This window comes from Acipenser ruthenus, chromosome 1 (assembly GCF_902713425.1).
Source record: "Acipenser ruthenus chromosome 1, fAciRut3.2 maternal haplotype, whole genome shotgun sequence".
NCBI classification, from domain to species: domain Eukaryota; kingdom Metazoa; phylum Chordata; class Actinopteri; order Acipenseriformes; family Acipenseridae; genus Acipenser; species Acipenser ruthenus.
Window position 1 is genome coordinate 3,950,699 of NC_081189.1, and position 18,306 is coordinate 3,969,004.

General features: G+C 44.3%; 1 protein-coding gene across 1 annotated transcript; it reads right to left on the reverse strand.

The window, feature by feature from the left end:
• Positions 1-1,971: 1,971 nt before the first annotated feature.
• LOC117403863 (piggyBac transposable element-derived protein 4-like) lies at positions 1,972-3,885 on the reverse strand. Its single transcript, XM_034006325.3, has one exon. It carries the CDS (start codon positions 3,883-3,885, stop codon positions 1,972-1,974), a length of 1,914 nt encoding a protein of 637 aa, XP_033862216.3.
• Between the last annotated feature and the right edge of the window lie 14,421 nt (positions 3,886-18,306).

Consider the following 18,306-nt stretch of genomic DNA (forward strand, 5'->3'; position numbering starts at 1 on the left):
TGCTGGAACATTTTGTAATACAAAAATAAACATTTCTTAGGTTTATTGTATGGATTTTACTGAATATAATCAATTTTATTAACTACTTTGTAAAAACAAAAATGTTAGTGCTTGGGAACCTGGGTTGCACTCCTGATAAAGGCACGAGGTAAAACCGATAAAAACTGCTTCTCGTCACCGAGCTATAGCCAGCAAATGCAAAGCAAGACCTGTTAATGTATAGCCGGGCACTGCAGTGTCTACTTGCACTGGCATACATGTTTGTTTGTATGCATGTCTTACATTTTTCACATTATAAGAACAATATTTCACAAGACTGATCAATGTGTGTTTGCAACATCATTGCCTGCTGCTGTAATCAAAATGAACTAATATTGCAGATTATTAACCATTTGTTTGGCTATTTGTCAGCAGGGTACTTTCTAATGATTGATCTTTGGCAGTTTTATAAAAAAATAATAAATAAGTAAAATAACAATAATCTAATTGTCCAAATATGTGTCAAGCTTCAGAAAGTAAAGCAGAATGTTTAAAGCATAGTGCAGCTTCAACTATTTCTCGGTTGTGCCAAATTTTAAAAATAAAATATTAAGACATTTAAATTGGGTTTTTTCTTCAGTGTACTGGTAGTTTGTCTAATAAGACTCGGATCTGTCTAAAACAGGCTCACAATAAAGCCTGCAATGATCCAAACTGCTATGCAGTGGGAGATTTGTTCACTTCCATCACTGCAGTCTTGTTTGAAGGGTTTAAAGCTCAGCAGGGGCTTTGTTTTGTTCCACTGCTGTTATGATTAAATAAAGACCCATAGGAATGACTTGTGGTGCCTTTTGTATGCAGATTCCCCAAATATATACACACACACAATGTTTCTCATTAGTAATTGCAGCATGTCCTTTAATTTGAGCTTCAGGTCAGTCTGGTGAGTGGTGGAATAAGACACTTACAGTAGCGGGCGGTCATCTTTAAAAGTACTGATGTAGCTCAGGAAGCAAAACAGAAATATCATAAGGGGATTGTCTTTTTTCTAAAGTGCTTTTTTATATACAGATGACATTAATAGGAAACTCCAATAGAGATGATATTTTCCACATGGGCAGAGGAAGTCAGTGGCACAGTAGCTATTTAAAACCAAAGCCCACGACCACCTGTCCTGAGGCACTCTCAAAATACCATTGTGAGACTCCTATGAAGTCTGTCACTTCATGCATCCCTTTGTTCTACAAGCCAACCAGAGCAAGTCATGCTTTTTTAAGGGGGGGGGGGGGGGGGGGTGTTCTGCACATCTGGAACAAACAAAAAACAAATGCAGAAATGGGGGCCATAAACTTCCTATCTGTTTTAAAATCTGCTTGAGACTGTTTGAAACCATTGTATTCTACAACAGAATACCCACCCCCTCACATTGTGATGAAACCAGTTCTGCCCCTTAACTTTATATAAAATATTACTTCCCTTGAATTGACTGGTCACCCAAGGTGTTAAACACTTGTATATACATATTCAATTGCCTGAAACTTTCATATACAATCTGTAAGGTGACTGATCTGTTAATGCCAGTTTTGCTGTGCTTAAAAAAGTAAAGATGTATATAATAGCAGGAGTTTGTTGTAAAAACACATTTTCCTTATGCAGTACAGTATTATTAAATATTTGTTCAGTTAAACCAAAAAAAAAGCACCATGATTTTTTTTCATTTCAGACAGTATAAAAAGTAGCACAACTTATTTTAAAATATAGCAAAAACACATGTTAAAAACACTTTAAAAGATAGCGTATACTACTGGGTTGGCATTCAACTGATTCACATTAAAAAATAAACAGAACAGAACATAAAACAAAACAGTACCTGCAAGAAGCAGCTTTGGGTCCAATCACTGTGGGCTTTTTTTTTTTTTTAAGTATTAAATATTTCCATGTCTTTTTTTCCCTTTCTTTCAAAAAATTAAATTGCAGAAATAGTTCAGCTGTTCATTTATGAAACTCTGCAAAGCAGCCTCCTCTGCAGAGATGGACATTGCAAATCTTGCACCCAAAAACGCTTTCGTGGCGGAGCCCTCTGTTGGTGCAGTTCCGGCACCTCCTAGATCGCTCTGACATGCGCTCCAGACGGTGCCCGTACTCCACGGGCGAATCAGAGTGCCTCTTCCGGGATGCCCGCTCCACGCCCCTGGTGCCCTGGTAGTCTCCGATGAGCAGCTGCGCCAGCCGGATCCGGAAGTGCCGCTGAGTGAACTGTTTCCCGCTGAAGCCGGGTGGCGGGTTGCCCTTACGGCTCTCCCTCAGGATGATGAAGGCGTTCACAATGCAGATGTTAAGGTAGAACCACAGAAAGTAGCGCCACCACTTCTTGCAGGGGCGGCCCACCAGGTAGCACTCCCGCAGCTGGTCGCAGAGGTCCACGCCCCGCATGTTCTCCTGGTACAGAAGCAGAGGGAGGGGCCGTGGGACCCCGTAGATGGTGCCGTCCTTCTGCTTCCCCTGGCTGATGCCCACAATCCCGGGCGCCGCGTTGGATGACAGGCAGCTGATCACTTTGGTGTCCCTCATGACTGTGGCCAGGATGTTGCCGTGCTGGCACTGGAAGAACTCGCCCTGCGCCAGCTTGCCCACGTTCTTCAGCTTGAGGGCATCCGGGAAACCCTTGCGGTTCTGCTGGGTGGTGCCGCACATGTACAGCCCCAGCTCGAGCAGCTTATGGACCAGGGGCACCGAGGTGAAGAAGCTGTCGAGGAAGACGTGGTGGTGCTTGCCCTCCAGGCCCCTGACGAGTGATGTGACCACCCTGTAGCCGACTATGCCCGAGTCCTCGTTGGACTTGCCAACGTAGATGTTGGCGCGGTGGCAGTAGCCTGATTTGGAGTCGCACAGCATCCACACCTTCAGACCCTTCTTGATTGGCTTGGAGGGCATGTACTGCGTGGCTGAGAACCGCCCCTTGACAGCAATGGCCCCCTCATCCACAGTGAGGCACCTGTTTGCCCCGTAGGCTTCCCACATGGTCTTCTGCACCACGTCCAGCAGGGGCCTGATCTTGTACAGCCCGTCATAGTCCGGCTGCCCGCGGGCTGGCTCCTGGTCCCGGTCACACAGGTGAATGTTTTGGTTCAGCTTCTCGAACCTACGGGCAGTCATGGTCTTTTTGAAGCCGGCATTGCCAATGAAAATATCAGTGGCCCAGTACATTCCATAATCTGGAAGCTGGTTTATGCCCATTAAAATATTGAGTCCAATGTAAGCTTGCATTTCCCTAAGATCTGTGGGCCGCCAGTGTGGGTCCAGTTTCCCGCTTTTCCTCTGCCTGTAGAGGGCGTAATTGTTGGTCTGCTCCACAATGTGCTCCAACAGCGTGTCTGGGAAGAGCAGCAGGAAATAGTCGCGGCTGTCCGCCTTGTCCCCGAGCGCGTGCCGGGGGCCAGTGCTGGCAGTGAACTCCTCTATAGAAATGGGCTGGTCGGGCTCTCCCCAGAAGCTTTTGGAGGTACAGTCCTCGTCGCATTCACCTATTGGACCGCGCAGGTCGCTCAGCTCTTCCTCTAGATCAGAGAAATCAATGTCAGAGTCATTTGCAGTGGTTTCTGTGCAGCCACTCCCTGAATAGGAATCATCCAAGTCCTCATACTTGAAATCACTGTCGGCGCCTAAAAGGATACTGCAGCCACCGTCTCTGTTACCAGAGGCTGCTGCAGCTGCTGCTTGTTCTCCTCTTAGCTCGTTTTCGTATTCGTCTTCTTCCTCCACTCTCTTTCTAAAAGGGATTTCTAACCACTTGACATCAGCAGACAGATTCAAAGGAAACGATTCTGTATTGGATGCAGTGTCTCTTTCTGTCTCAGCGTTCGTCTCTAAAATAGTAAAGAGCTCTCCCTTCTCACTTGCCGCCATGTCACGTTTTAAACTCTCCATTCATGCGTATTTTTTTTCCCTAAGCTATTCAGCTATAGCCTTAAATAATAAAAAGAACAAACACTGATTTCGGCTTCAGCTATTTGCAATAGATGGACTGTGAATTCTAACCTCTTTGTTTCGTTTTTGGTTAAACCCCCTTTAAAATGCCGTCTGGTCTGAGACGTCAGAAGCTGCTTGTATGTTGTGCTTTGTAAGGGCGTCTGCGACTGGTGGTTTGCTTCCTACAGTAAAGCTGCCAAATGTCTGCTATGCAATCATGGGGCTGCCACCTGGCGCCGTCAATAGACGTCGGCATGGGAGGAGGGAAAGGGGAAGAGAGAAAAAAAAAAGAAACGTATTTTGTTAAGGCACAACTTGTCCAAACCATAGAAAAAATACACCAGCCATGCTTTCATTTTCTGACAGTGAAGTTATTAACTGAATACGTTTTCTGTCGCTTTTTGATCAAGATATTACAGATAGGAGAATAAAATGTTTCTAAATGGATTTAGAAACAAGGTGAAGCAACTTCCAGTACTGCAGTACCAGGTTGATAATACCCCTGACCGTGGCAGGAGTCTAATGCAACTTTTGAGTTCAATGCATTTTTGTCATCTGTGTGTGTGTGTGCGCGCGCCCCGCCCCCTCCTAAATGTATGCACACTGGAGATATAAGAACATAAGAAAGTTTACAAACGAGAGGAGGCCATTCAGCCCATCTTGCTCGTTTGGTTGTTAGTAGCTTATTGATCTCAGAATCTCATCAAGCAACTTCTTGAAGGATCCCAGGGTGTCAGCTTCAACAACATTACTGGGGAGACGGGTCTGCCCTGAAGGGTACACATTTGTGAATGGAAGTTCATTATAGGTAATTTCAGCGCTGGGAGTCTGACAATGTATTATTTTTACACAATCTAACATTTTCGCATCAAGCAAATTCATTTTTCAGTCCACAGCTTCAACAACCGCAATACATTAAAATGAAACAGAAGGACGTTATTTATTTATGTAATGTACATTGTATTAAACCGTCACATGGAGTCATGCAGTGCAAACTTTATTTTGAGTTGTAATATGGAGTCTATTGCTTTTCTCTTTTAGATTTCAATAATAGAAATTTGTATTTGGCCAGCCATTCAAGTTATTACACGGTCAGATGCATTAAAAAAAGGACATCCTCAGTAGGCCTACCTCACTGTGTGAAGGGGCTACACACTCACGTGATGAACAATGTTGATCAATATAAGAACCGATATAGTTGTATCGATGGACAAAATAATAATATTTATTTATAAATGCGATAGGATCGTTCCGGTGTCTCTCTGCAATACTGTTTAAATGAAAAACGCCGCTTTTCTTGCTGGTGTTAAAATGATCTACCACCGCTCTACCACAGACCTCGTATTAAAAAAAACAACAACCCGTGAGCAAATCGCTGATTTACTAAATAGAGGGCTGAGATTTGCGTACTGTACACTGCACCAGCGAATACTGTGTGTGGGCTAAGATGTTCCCCAGCTAGACTCAGTACATAGACAGCTGTACCGTGAATTATACAAACACAGTACTTTCTTTTGCATTCATAGATTTAAACAACAATCTAATTAAACTAATACTGTGATAACGAATACAGATTAAGTACATTTTGACAGCCGTGATTTCAGACATGGTATTGCAGAGAAATAGTGCTTTTTTGTTTTTGTAAATTTGAATGTCCCATTAAATCCGTTAAAACGCTTGTCTATTTATATACTACTGTAAAATGTGGACCTTTATCAGTGGCATGGTTTATTGTAAGAAGTTACAATGTCGCACTAATAATAAAGTACATTGCTATCAGTACACACTGTTATTCAGAAATAAATAATAATAATAAACCATTATCCTCATTAGTAATAAATAGATCTGCTATGTGGAAAGAACGTGCAGAAAGGTGGTATTCTACACGTTGGTTCACGTATTGTCTTCATATTCAGTACATAACGCGTTCTACAATTCTCTAGGTGAAGTTCGATCTTGGATATTCTTTGTGGCTGTCATTTTAGAAAGTCTCTGCACTGCTTCAGCCTAATAACTCTTTGAGGTATTGGCTACATTTCTGTAGAGTCATATTAACACTTCATGGTAAATGTGTTGGTTCCTATGACTGACCTCAGACTGGCTAAGATATTGAGGTCATGTGACTTTTTAGAAGTCTCTTTGTATTACAAAAAATACCAAAGTATGATATTCATGTGTCTGTTTTGGTCTACTGTCAGGTACACTAAATAGGTACAGTTTTCTTAATATCTGCTATACAGCAATCGTTCTCTCTGGCGAGTTCCATTAGAGGTTTTGTCCAGTACATAACAGCCATGTTGTTTTAACCTCTGGCCACAGTGATACAGACCACACACTTTGAGGTAGTGTCTTATACAACTACTTGGGGCACCTTGATCATTCAATAGCGGTTTAAAGTAAAGAGAATTGCCACAATACAATCATTTTTTTTTGGTTAAATGGGATTTTGGTTTCTTATGGGGGAGCCAAACCCCCAGTACTGGATTGAAGTAATCATTATTTTTTTTATTGTACGTCAAGCTATTTCCTTGACGTTAATAAAATGTTGTTAAAGTTTAATACAAATATAAACTGTACAAAAGTTGTCTAGTTCTGCTTAGAAGTCTTAGATCTGAGAGTTTTTACTATTTTTTAATTCCAGATTCTCAGCACCATGAACCATCCATTTACCCACAAGTGCATAAACAGTATTAAATGATGATTAAGAACATGTATCATGGCACAATAAACACATATCTGGGCATAAATGGCATATTAAGTAAATTTGGAGTGAATAAAGTATTCATTCTCTAACAACTTGTATTTGCATGCCAGTTGTTCTGCATCTATTTAATTTGTATAAAAGATAGCTCTTGCTATTTCTTCATTCCAGAATCTCAGCACAGTGCTCTGCACATGAACAGTGGAGTCAAAGTGACCTACACTGATGTCAAGTCCTCGATGGTGTCCATTGAGGATCCCGTCGCTCCGCAAGAGGGGCGCCATCGCATCACCAAATCTCTGTTTCAAGCTGAGGGGGAATCAAGGCTGGGAATCAGTAGTGCTTTTACAAGGAGACTCGGGTAACAGCTTTGCGGGCACATGCAGTCTGGTTACACAGTGAAAGCACATAGGCACATACATTATAGCTACATGTTGTTAACAGGAGTTTATGTTCGTAAAAGAAAGGATCAAAGGCCATGCCCTGTTTACTTAGCTGCCAATATTTAAAGCAGTGCTCCTCAAAGAAAGGGGTGTTATATATTTATATAGCTAATATTTAGCTAATATGTATATATCTAATACAACGTAAACCTCACTGTTTAATTTCAAAAGGTATTTCTCATTGTGTCACTAGCATCTGAGGTTGGAGAATTAGATTTTCATACAGTCTTAGTTTTTGGCATGTAATGTGAAGGATATTGTTCTAAGCGGTCTACAGTATGTAATACTTCATTAATCAGGGTGTCTGAGAGAGAGAGAGAGAGAGTGAGAACAAGAGTGGCCTGTTATATACGCAGCATTAAACAATAATTGTGGGTGTTAAATATTAGTGACAGGCTTTTGGACCGGCCTGACAGGTTGTTCTCCTTTGAGACGGTGGTGGTTTGTGGGGTGGATGGTGCCTGGCCAATGAGAACTTGAGAACTGTGTGTGTTTGGAACAGACCCTGGTTCTATGCTGGTTGATTCTCTTTGTTACTAACAACAGTTACAACACAATGATTTCCAGATCTGCATGTTCTTTTTATTAGGGTTTGGACTGAAAAAATATATATTGTGAATTTTTTGATTTTGTTGTGTTTTATAGATGTGCTGAACAACATAATCAGCAAATTTATGGATGAACAAATTATTACATAAAGTGATACTTGTACTGCTCCAATACTGTACCAGTAAAAAAGGGCACCAACATTTTGTTTCTTGCAAGTTCTTATTCTTCTGTACATTGTTGGGCTTTCCACTTGGACTCGGGTGATGTGCATTTGTAGATTCACTCCCTGTGCTTCAGGTATTAGGTCCCCACCTGAAACATGAAACTTTATTTGCTGCACATAGGACTTTGAGTTGTATCAAGTGAGATCCTAATACATGCTGCACAGGGAGTGAATCTATAGTGTGGTGGCAAGATATATTTCAGCTTCACCCGATTTCAAAGTGACGCATCATTATGTTTAAAACATACTGCTGCGAAATGGACAACACGGGAGACAGCAGAGATAAAGTGCTCTGAGTTAAAAACTGCAGGATGTTCTGTAACACTTCAAGTTAGTACGGTCTTCAGAAAAAAATAATACAAGTGAAAATAACTTTTCCCACTGGCAATATAAGGCATTAGTTTGAAAAAAAAAAAAGTGTCTACAAAAATGATACATCTGTTTAACAGAAATCATAAATCCTTCAAATTAAATGACTTGGTAGGGCAACACATTTTTAAATGTTGAGCTTTAGTTGGCTTGTCATTTAGTGCAGGTAAATTAACTTTTGAAAAATGACCACAAGGATTGTTATTGGCTGCAGTTTCTGTTGGCTGCTTGGTGTGTAGGTGCTCTGAGGCTCAGTTTTTCACAGAATGTCTGTGGTGCCTGTCAGTACAGGAACAGAGACAGACAGACAGACTGCAAGGCATACAACCATAGAGACAGACCCTGGGGAGAGTTTCTGTTCAGGTCTAAAGGATCCCTTTAGTGATGTAATTTGTTTGTCGATTGGTCACTATGGGCTGCCTTTTGGGGGCGAGCTGTTCTGTCTTCTAAAACTATTGAGTGGGCGGCTGTACGTGGAAGCGACCAACAGAGTGAAATAAATCACTCTGAGGATTAATGAAAACAGTTTAGCATTATTCTCTCATGTTTAGCTCTTTATTAGAATGTTTCCAGAAAACAAGCAGCTTTTGAAGCCGAGCTGAGGCATAGCATGGAAACAAATGCCACCTGGCGTAGCCCCCAACCACCCCGCCCTTCTTACCAAAAACCTACAGGGTGTATTCAGAGAGACGAGGAATAAAAGGCAACAAACCAGAGCAAAGGCTTAACTCCGATCATATTAATAGTGCATCTTTGGTGGTGTTAATGCAACCTTTTCCTCAAATATCAGTGTGCCTGGTAGCAACACAGAAAAACTGTTTTCTCCAGACGAACCAACCCAGACCTGCATCACTCCCCAGAGAAGATTCAGTTAGGGTGGAAACCAAGCTGGTCAGAATCAAAACAAGACCTCTATATGAAAGCAGTCAATTGGTCAGATATGTTTCAATTCAAAGGTCCAGTACATTTCTACGTGAGCCTTAATACGTTACTGTATTGACACTCTGAAGGAAGGACCCTTGTTGTACTCATGATGGCTGGAACGTTACTGTATTGTCATTTGCTGACTTTTTGTAAAATTAGTGAATTAAATAGGGAGTTCTGCACATTTACCTTGTTTGTAGCTTAAGGCTCTAACCTAGGATAGCTGACAGAACATCGGCAAGGTTTCAATATCAAAGGAAATAACAAAAAAACTTTTGATTTAATGTAAGTGTTTTCACATTAGCAGTTAAAAAGGGGTTCATTTCATAATTTGTTTTCATTGTTTAACAAACTAAGAACATACTTGTTAAGAATTACTGTAAATAGAAACTTCAGGAAAAATGAAAACAAATTGTGGTGTATGAAAAAAACACTTTGACCAGGATTGAACTCGACTTATTCTCTTAAGGCTGTCCAAAGAAAAGAAATGTAAGTTATTTGCTTCTTATCAGTAAGTGGATGCAGTCAAAACTTTATAACCCTTGATATGTCCCTGTTCTATGATGCTATTCATTGAAACTTAGAATGCATAGAAGGCCACTGCGTAAACATACATGCTATAAAGTTAGTTCCCATTATTAAGCTTTTGTTTTATAGCACATATCTACAGACAGCGCCTATGGAAAAAATGTTTCAGATCTCTGTTTTGGCCACAGGGCTTCTTTAAACTTCTGAGCTTAAGAGAAAGTCACCAGGAGCTGAAGACTGAAACAGAAAATTATATGTACAATAAGGATGGAAATAAGACTTCCATTGCATAGCAGTTACATCCATTACTGGTTTTACTTTGAGTTTAAAGAGACACACCTGAGCTTGTTACCCATACACGCTCATAGTAAAACCTGGAATGGGTGAAACTGCTATGCAGTAGGAATCATATTTCCATCCCTGTACAACTGTACAAGGTAACTATACCCATAGCCAAGCCACTCTTTTACAGACTGCTTTTGAAGTTAGTTACACTTGACTTAATGCCACTTACTGTACTGTAAAGCGTTATCAAACGATTAATACAACAAAGGAATGCATGCCATCAGTCCTCAGATCCTGGAGGAAAAGAAAGACACAGCAGAAAAAGCGTTAGATCACTCTTTCATAATAAGCCTTTTATGTGGAACAGTAAAATGTTTCTGTGTTCTGTCCAGATTAGGCCTCCAGTGTGTTATTATTTTATTCTGCTCGGAGGGTCTGTTTACAGTAACCCCCGACCCCTTAGTCAGCTTGTTCTCGCTGGCTCCCGTCCAGGACGCTGTCCCAGGGTGACCAGGTGAGCGAGTGGTTTTCTAGGTGATTCAATGAGAGGGGGACCTGCTCGGCGAGACAGATAGACACCGGGCCTTTTAGGCAAGGCTGGAGAAGCTTTAGTGCAGCAGCATTTCATCCCGTTCCAACCTGGAACTGAAGCCAATGTATAAATTTTAACGCAAGCCAGCAGCAGCATCATTTACACCAGGGTATTCAGGAGTCTTGTTTGTTGTGTAAAGGGCTGTGCTGTTTATCTTAATTTCATTGCAGAGGCAGTTCATACTGAGTCCTGCATTGGGTAGTTAAAGGACCTCAGGTTGACAGATGCTGTTTTGATTTATACAGTGTACAATCATTCATGAAACATACAACATAGAAAATTATACTATGCTTGGGGGGAAAATGAAGATCATCTTAAAATATTCATAAATACTGGAGTTATTTCAAAATCCATGACAAATGATGTTGTTATTACATGTGAAGTAGTATGTATTTAACTAACTGTGAATTTAAAAACACTTTCGTGTTAATAATTCTTATGTAAATGATTAATAGTAAAATAATAATCACATGTTTAATAGTGAAATAAGCCAACTCTGAATGGGAATTAATATACCGTGGCTCACCTGTTCACCTTAGGAAAAGCTCTAATTCTCAGTAGCTTTTAACATGTAAATTAAATTATCAGTAATTCTCAGTGTAGTAGATTATGGTGACACTGTTTACAGGCTTGGTAATACACTGTTGTCGAAACTTGATATACTGTACAATCGGATGGCTACAGGTATACTTTCCAGTGACATTGCTGGTTTCCAGCTCTTCAAAATGTTGGCTAGCTTTCCCTTTAGCTTTAGACCTTTAGAGTTAAATTGGTTCGAGATGGTCTTAATTAAAGGTCAGTGTGACCAAATAATCTCTCTGAACACCAGGTACTGTCTTAAACGTGTCAAGCACAGACAGTAAGATTATTCTCCAATCTTGCTTTTCTAACTCATCTGAGAATAACTTGTCACCAGAACTGAGAAATTAACAATGACAGTAATGTTTCAGGCAAGCTGTCACTCACATTGAGGACATTGTATGTGTGTGCCTAACAATGCACCGGAGCATTAGCTGAGCTCTTTTTCCAAGTTCTCATAATTCAATGCATTTTGCCATTTTGTATCTTATTTTATTTTGCTGGCCATCTAAAGCAATTTGTTTGAGCCCTGAGCTTCCTTTGTGTATCAGAAGAGTAAAGCCATGCATAATAAATGGTAAACCACAGTCTCTGATCTTGCTGCGTTAGCAGTGGCGGTCAGCACTGAGAGAAGATGGACGATGCCAGGCCTGCTCAAAGTAACCCTATAGCCGTTTTGCAGTTAACCACTGGCCGTTGGGTTCTCACTGTCAGTGGATGGGGATGGAAATGTTACAACTTGTCGGTGCTGAATCTGTCCAAAGGAGACCTGATAGGCATGCTGTAGTTTCTTCCTCTATCCCTGGCTTCATTTACTGCCCATGTGTTTCTTGTTAGGTTTCCCGCTGTGTGCCCACAGAGGAAGGACTGGATCTCCAGGCTGCTGGCCAGTGGTTGGACCTTACCCAGCAAGCCGTTGCTGGCGCTGTTGGATTGCAAGCCAAGGAATGAGTACCTTCAAACTACATGAGACTAATCACTCTCCAACCAGTTTAATTGGAGCCTTAATTTTCCAAATTGGAGTTTTATTTCCAATTTTCATCTAATGTCTTACCTTGCCAATGTGTATAATTGTATCTCTTAGCAATATAGGAGTTACATTTAACAAACATGGTCCCACCTACATTTTCTCACCTTCAAACAGCAGAGGGGTGAAGGAACTGCAGTAGAGTAATTGATTCTAGTTTAGTGCATTTAATATACTATAGTATAAGCGGTCCTACTATTATACTCTTACAAAGTGATGATCTTGACGTTGGATCTATAGTGCCCCCCCCCCCCCCCCATGTTTTATCTTCCAGTGTGAACGTCAACGCAAAGCGCCTGGGAGGAGCCTGTGGAAGAAAGACACCAACCTGCAAGCCTGCGCAGCTGCAGCCACAGTCGCTGCTCTTAAAAAGCAGGTCCTAATGCAACTGGTGTGTGGATTGATAAATGGTAAATAACAAGGGCATTTGCAGTGCCTTAATCATCACTAGCAAAACAGCTTTTGCCTAGGGTGTGGGTTCGGGGTTACTGGTGCCATTTTATGACACATTCTTATCAGGGCCAGCATATGTTTATATTAAATAGGTAATGCAACAGTTGATCCTAACAAACACATAAGTGATCCTAGCGGAGAGTCTAGTATGGCTGGACTTTCACTGGTCAGGCTGTTGGGATCTTCCCTGGTATCTTATTTACATTGTGAGCAGAGGAGTTCACATGGGATTTACTCCCTCCTGTGGAATAGAAGATTTTTCTTGCTGATTAAATCCTTTGATTCCCAAGGTTCCATTGAATTGGTGCTGTTTAAGAACGATGCTGAGAATCTGTGCAAATTAGATGGGGGAGGTGACTAAATATTAGTATCCTATTGCAATTCTGTTTATCTTAGCTGTTTTATGGCCCTTAAAACATACCTAATGGGCAGTAGGGACTTGACACTACAAATTGACCATCAAATTACAGGGAGGATATAAAGTAAGAATGCAATTTTTGGCACAAAACGTTTGGATTACAGTATGTTAAGCTCCATAGATTTTAATAATGCCCATTTATTTATTCTATACGGACATGCAGGCTCATCATTTGGAGCTGATTTACCCAGGATAGCCCGACAAGGTGGTGGCCCCTCGTTACTGGTGTGCTGCTGTAGTAGCACAGCCGGGGGAGCTGAAACACTCAGGGTTACACAACCTGCACAGGTCTGTACAGTGAGCCATTCAGCAGCAGAGCTGGGATTTGGATACCCAGCAACTCCTGCTCTTTTCCCTGTAACCACCAGACCACACTAAAGCCTTTTGGAGCTCAGCACTTCTGTGCTGCAATCCAAAACATTGGCTCTACAGCAGAAACCAATTTAAAAGCTGTGTTTCCATAGCCCTCTCTCAAGACCTAAGCAGTTATTAGTCATTAGTTTGTTTCTGACCTTAAACTGATCACACAATGCCTGTTTTGTATCACTTTTCTCAATGTGACAAAAAGTTATTCGACTACAGCTTTTCAAAATCCCACCACACAGATGTACTGCCTGGCCTACCCTCTTATGTCTAATGAAGGAAAATAGATCTTGTCAAAAAGTGATGTCATTCCATTCCATTGGTTAACCCAAGTCATCCTGTAGCCCAGGTCTGGGGTTCTCTGCTGAGACAGAGGCTTTATTGAAAATACTTTATGCCAAAACCTTTGGTGATTGTTTTTCCTTTTTCCCCAATGTATCTTTAAAGTTTGGATTAGATTAATCATAATAATGCCACTCAAAAAGAAACAAAAGCCTTATTAAAAGGGGTAATAATTAACCAAGACTTCAAGACTAACAACTTAATTTCAAATACCCTTACATTTTTCTAGCCTTCAACCACACTATAGATTCACTCCGTCTGCAGCATGTATTAAGACCCCTTCTGAAATATGAGACTTCCCTTTTCTAGATTTACTGTAGGACTTTAAGTGGTGTCAGGTCATGGGTCCTAATACCTGCTGCACAGGGAGTGAAACCAAATGTGTTGTTGGGATAAATGGACTTCTAACTAAACTTCTAACTAAACAGTCTGCTGCAAAAACAACAAGAGACGTTGCTTTTTTTTTAAAGGCTTGGTTAGTTCAGTAGTAATGCAGGAAAAATGACTGTGGTATGCCATGGTAAAAGCATAGCAAAGTGTAGTAAAGCATAGCTAAAGATTGGTAAAGCACAGGTAAATCACATATAAGTAAGTAAAAGTAAACTTTTCTAGCGGTAAATATGGTAATATATATTTCACTCCTTCATCTCTTAGAATACATTAGATCAGAGTATTAGATTAGGTTTTCCTGTTTCTACATTGATTTAGTTTAGTGAACCTCACATCACATCAACACAAACCATAAGAATTCTAACTGTTGAACATTCTTTTCTGCTTATCTTGGTAAGTTTAAAATGTAACTACAGTACTATTTTTAGTTCCCTTTCAAATCGAAGACGACCACCAACGGACATTATGTATGAGATATGCCTGCCTATTGGGTAGGTATCGCTCAGCTGCCTATACCAGAGCTGCCGATAGGCGCCTTCTGGGATGATGCACTTGGTCCCGCCCACTGAGGGAAAACTGTCATCCTGAGGAAGTAATTTCGGTGCTTGGTGCCCACTGCTACACGCTAGTGCACGAACGCGCGGTGCTGCACGGTACACGGTGCACACAGTGCACAGTACTCAGTGCGCATGGTGCTCGGTATGCACAGTGCACGTGGTGCGCAGGGTGCATGTGGTGCGCAGGGTGCACGTGGTGCACATGGTGCTTGGTCACTGCTACGGAGCTAGTGCATGGTGCTGCATGGTACTTGGTGCGCACGGTGCTCAGTACGCACAGTGCACGCGGTGCATGGTGCACACGGTGTTTGGTGCCACTGCTACACTAGTGCATGGGCATACGGTGCTGCATGGTACGAGGTGCGCACGGTGCACGTGGCGTTCGGTACCCTGCGCTACAGCGCTAGTGGGTGAGCGCATGGCGTCGCACTATTAATCAGTGCTGAGCGCAGTGCAAGCGCTGTTTGGTGCACAGCCAATGCAGAACACCAGACCCATGTCAGGCAAGTCAGGATTCCACCCCTGCACGGCCTGCAATGCAAATATCCCGCAGGAGGATAAACATACCCTCTGTGCGCGGTGCTTGGGTGTCCAACATGCCACCTTGGCCCTCAAGAGGGAGGTGGCCTGCAGCATCTGTGCGGCTTTTCAGCCCCGGGTGAAGGAAAATAGGTTGGAGAGGGCCACGAAGGCGAGTTCCGCGTCCTCGGTGGCCAGACCATCGGCTGCTTTTGGAGCCCCAGAGCCCCTCCTCCATGACCTGTCCCATGACTCCCTGCTGGACATCCCCGATGCACAGGCCTCCCGTAGTCACTCCCCATCTCCGCAGGCGAGAAGGGTGAAGTGTTCCAGGCAGGCGAGAGACATTATGGACCTCAAAGCCCAGATGGCCCAGGTTCTGGAGCTCTTGGCCAAACAGCCGCGTCCCTGGCTGCAGTCCCACCTCCATTGCAGCCCCCAATTGCCATACACCCCCTCCCCCAGGGGAGATCAGAGTGGATGGGATGAGACCTCCCAGCTGGTGCAAGAGGACACACTTTCTGTAGCGGCCTCTGGGTAGGGGGCCTCCTTCGCCTCTGACATGCAGGTAGGAGGGGAGCTTGAACCTCCTGCTGAGGAAGAACCTGGCTTCGAGGTAGCCTCGGATGCCAGTGCTCCTCCCTTGTCTAGCTCAGTTTAGGCACTTATGGGACGCGCTGCAGCCTTCCTGCAGGTCTCCTGGACACCAGCGGCAGAACCACGCCAGTCCGTTTTCCGTTTTCCCTCAATGCAAGGTGTCGGAAACGCATCTCAAGCAGGCGTATGTAGCAGAGGCTCAGGCAACTCGCCTGTCAAACATGGCGAGTGTGCTCACGGCCTATATGGACGGTGTACTGCGTGAGGCCCCGCTTCCTGAGCTGGTGGCCACGGAGCTACGTCTTCTGTCCAGCACGCTGCTGCAGATCTCTGGTCTCCAAGGGCAAGCTCTTGGCTGGAGCCTGGCTAGCTTGATTGTGGCTTGTAGACAGCTGTGGCTGTCACAAGCCAGAGTTCCTGATGCGGATAAGGCCGTGCTGCTAGACGCGCCTATATCCCCAGTACATACCTTTGGGCAAGCCGTGGAGGAGATCTTACAGAGATCCCACCGGGAACATGAGGCGTCCTGGCAGGTGGCCACATTGCTCCCTCCCGGAGCTTCTGCGTGGGGCAGGTTGAACCGCTGGCGAGCTCCTCAGATGCGGACTGTCACCAGGACAGTTCCAGTCCCCACGGCTCTGGTGGGTGACCTAAGGCATCGCCTACAGGGCACACCAGCAGCAAACAACCGAGCCCACCCAGCAGGCAGAGGGAATGCAGGACATGGCCAGCCCACACACCAGCGTCTCAGGAGGCGTTTCCAGGGCCAGCGCCCTAGACAGCCACCTCAAACTGCCCCACCGCAGCCTCAGCAGCCCGAGCAGGGCCGCTGAAGGCTGGCGAGTTCAGACCCCCTTTTCGGCACAACAGCTGCAGTACTGGCACTCTTGCACCTCAGACACCGTGCAAAACGGTTATGTGGTTCAGTTCTGCTTGGGATCTCCTCCCTTTTGAGGCATCAGGAATACTTTCTTGACAGACCCTCTCCAGGCCTCGGTACTTCAGAAGGAAGTGGCTGCCTTGCTGTGCAAGCAAGCCATTCGTCTCGGAGACCCCACCTCCCACAGAGCGGGGTACTATTCGAGGTACTTTTTGGTACCCAAAAAAGATGGAGGCTTTTGCCCCATTCTAGACCTGAGGCTCCTCAACAGGTTCTTAAAAGAAAGGAGGTTCCAGATGCTGACTCACCGTCACATTCTCCAGTCCGTCCGGCCGGGTGACTGGTTCACCACGGTGGACTTACGGGACGCGTACTTTCACATTCCCATTTTTCCAGAGCACAGGAAGTATCTCCGCTTCTCTTTTCAGGGAAGCATTTACGAGTTTGCTATGCTGCCATTCGGCCTCTCCCTAGCACCTTGTACGTTTCAAAGTGTGTGGACGCTATCCTGGCCCCCTTGCGGCTGCAGGGGATCAGAGTAATAAACTGTCTCGATGAGTGGTTGATCTGTTCCCAGTCACGAGAGGGAGCAGTGGCCCACACGGCGGTCGTGACAGGGCATCTGGCGAGGCTGGGCCTCACCATCAACGATGCAAAGAGTCGGCTGGACTCCGGTACGATGCGCGCATACCTGTCAGACGACAGAGTTGCAGCTATCCAGGGTTGCCTCTCCCTGTTCCAACAGGGATCGCAGCTCACCCTCCTATTGTGTCAGAAACTATTGGGTCTGATAGCCGCAGCCATATCGGCCATTCAGCTGGGTTTGCTTCACATGCGCCCATTACAAGTGTGGCTCAATGCGTTCCACACCAACACCAAACGCGACAGACACCATCGGCTGACTGTCTCACGTGTGTTCGGCAGCCCTACACTGGTGGAGGACAACCTCTCACCAGCGTGAGGGTGTGCGAATGGGAGTAGTGTTAAACCGCCAAGTGGTGACGAGAGATGCCTCCAACTTGGGTTGGGGGGCAGCCTGGGAAGGCAGAGGAGTGTACGGATCCTGGCCGGACCACTGGACATCCCTGCACATAAACATGCTGGAGTTGCAAGCGGTCTCCCTTGTTCTCCACCACTTCCTCCCAGCGCTGAGGGGTACACATGTGTTGATCCGGATGGACAACACGACAGTGGTGGCGTATGTCAACCACAAAGGTGGCCTACGGTCCCCAGGGTTGCATCGCATGGCCTTCAGGCTATTAACATGGGCTCAGAGGAACTTGCTGTCCCTACAGGCGATGCACATTCCCAGAGTGGTGAACTGGGCAGCAGACCTCCTCTCCAGGAAGGGTCTGCATCCGTCAGAGTGGCGACTCCACCCTCAGATAGTGGAGCGCAATTGGGAATGGTTTGGTAAGGCAGAGGTTGATCTCTTTGCCTCGGCAGAGATGACGCATTTCCCTCTGTGGTACTCCCTCCACCGCTTAGGCGGTCCACTCAGTATAGACGCCCTAGTACACGAATGGCCCACGCTTTCCCGCGTATACCTCTGCTCCCGGCCTTTCTTGAAAAGGTCTGGTTAGAGGAAGCGTCAGTTCTCCTAGTGGCCCAGGAGAATA

Bases quoted from the DNA above. Each gene is read 5' to 3' on its own strand.
- LOC117403863 (XM_034006325.3), bottom strand. From the start codon at position 3,885: ATGGCGGCAAGTGAGAAGGGAGAGCTCTTTACTATTTTAGAGACGAAC.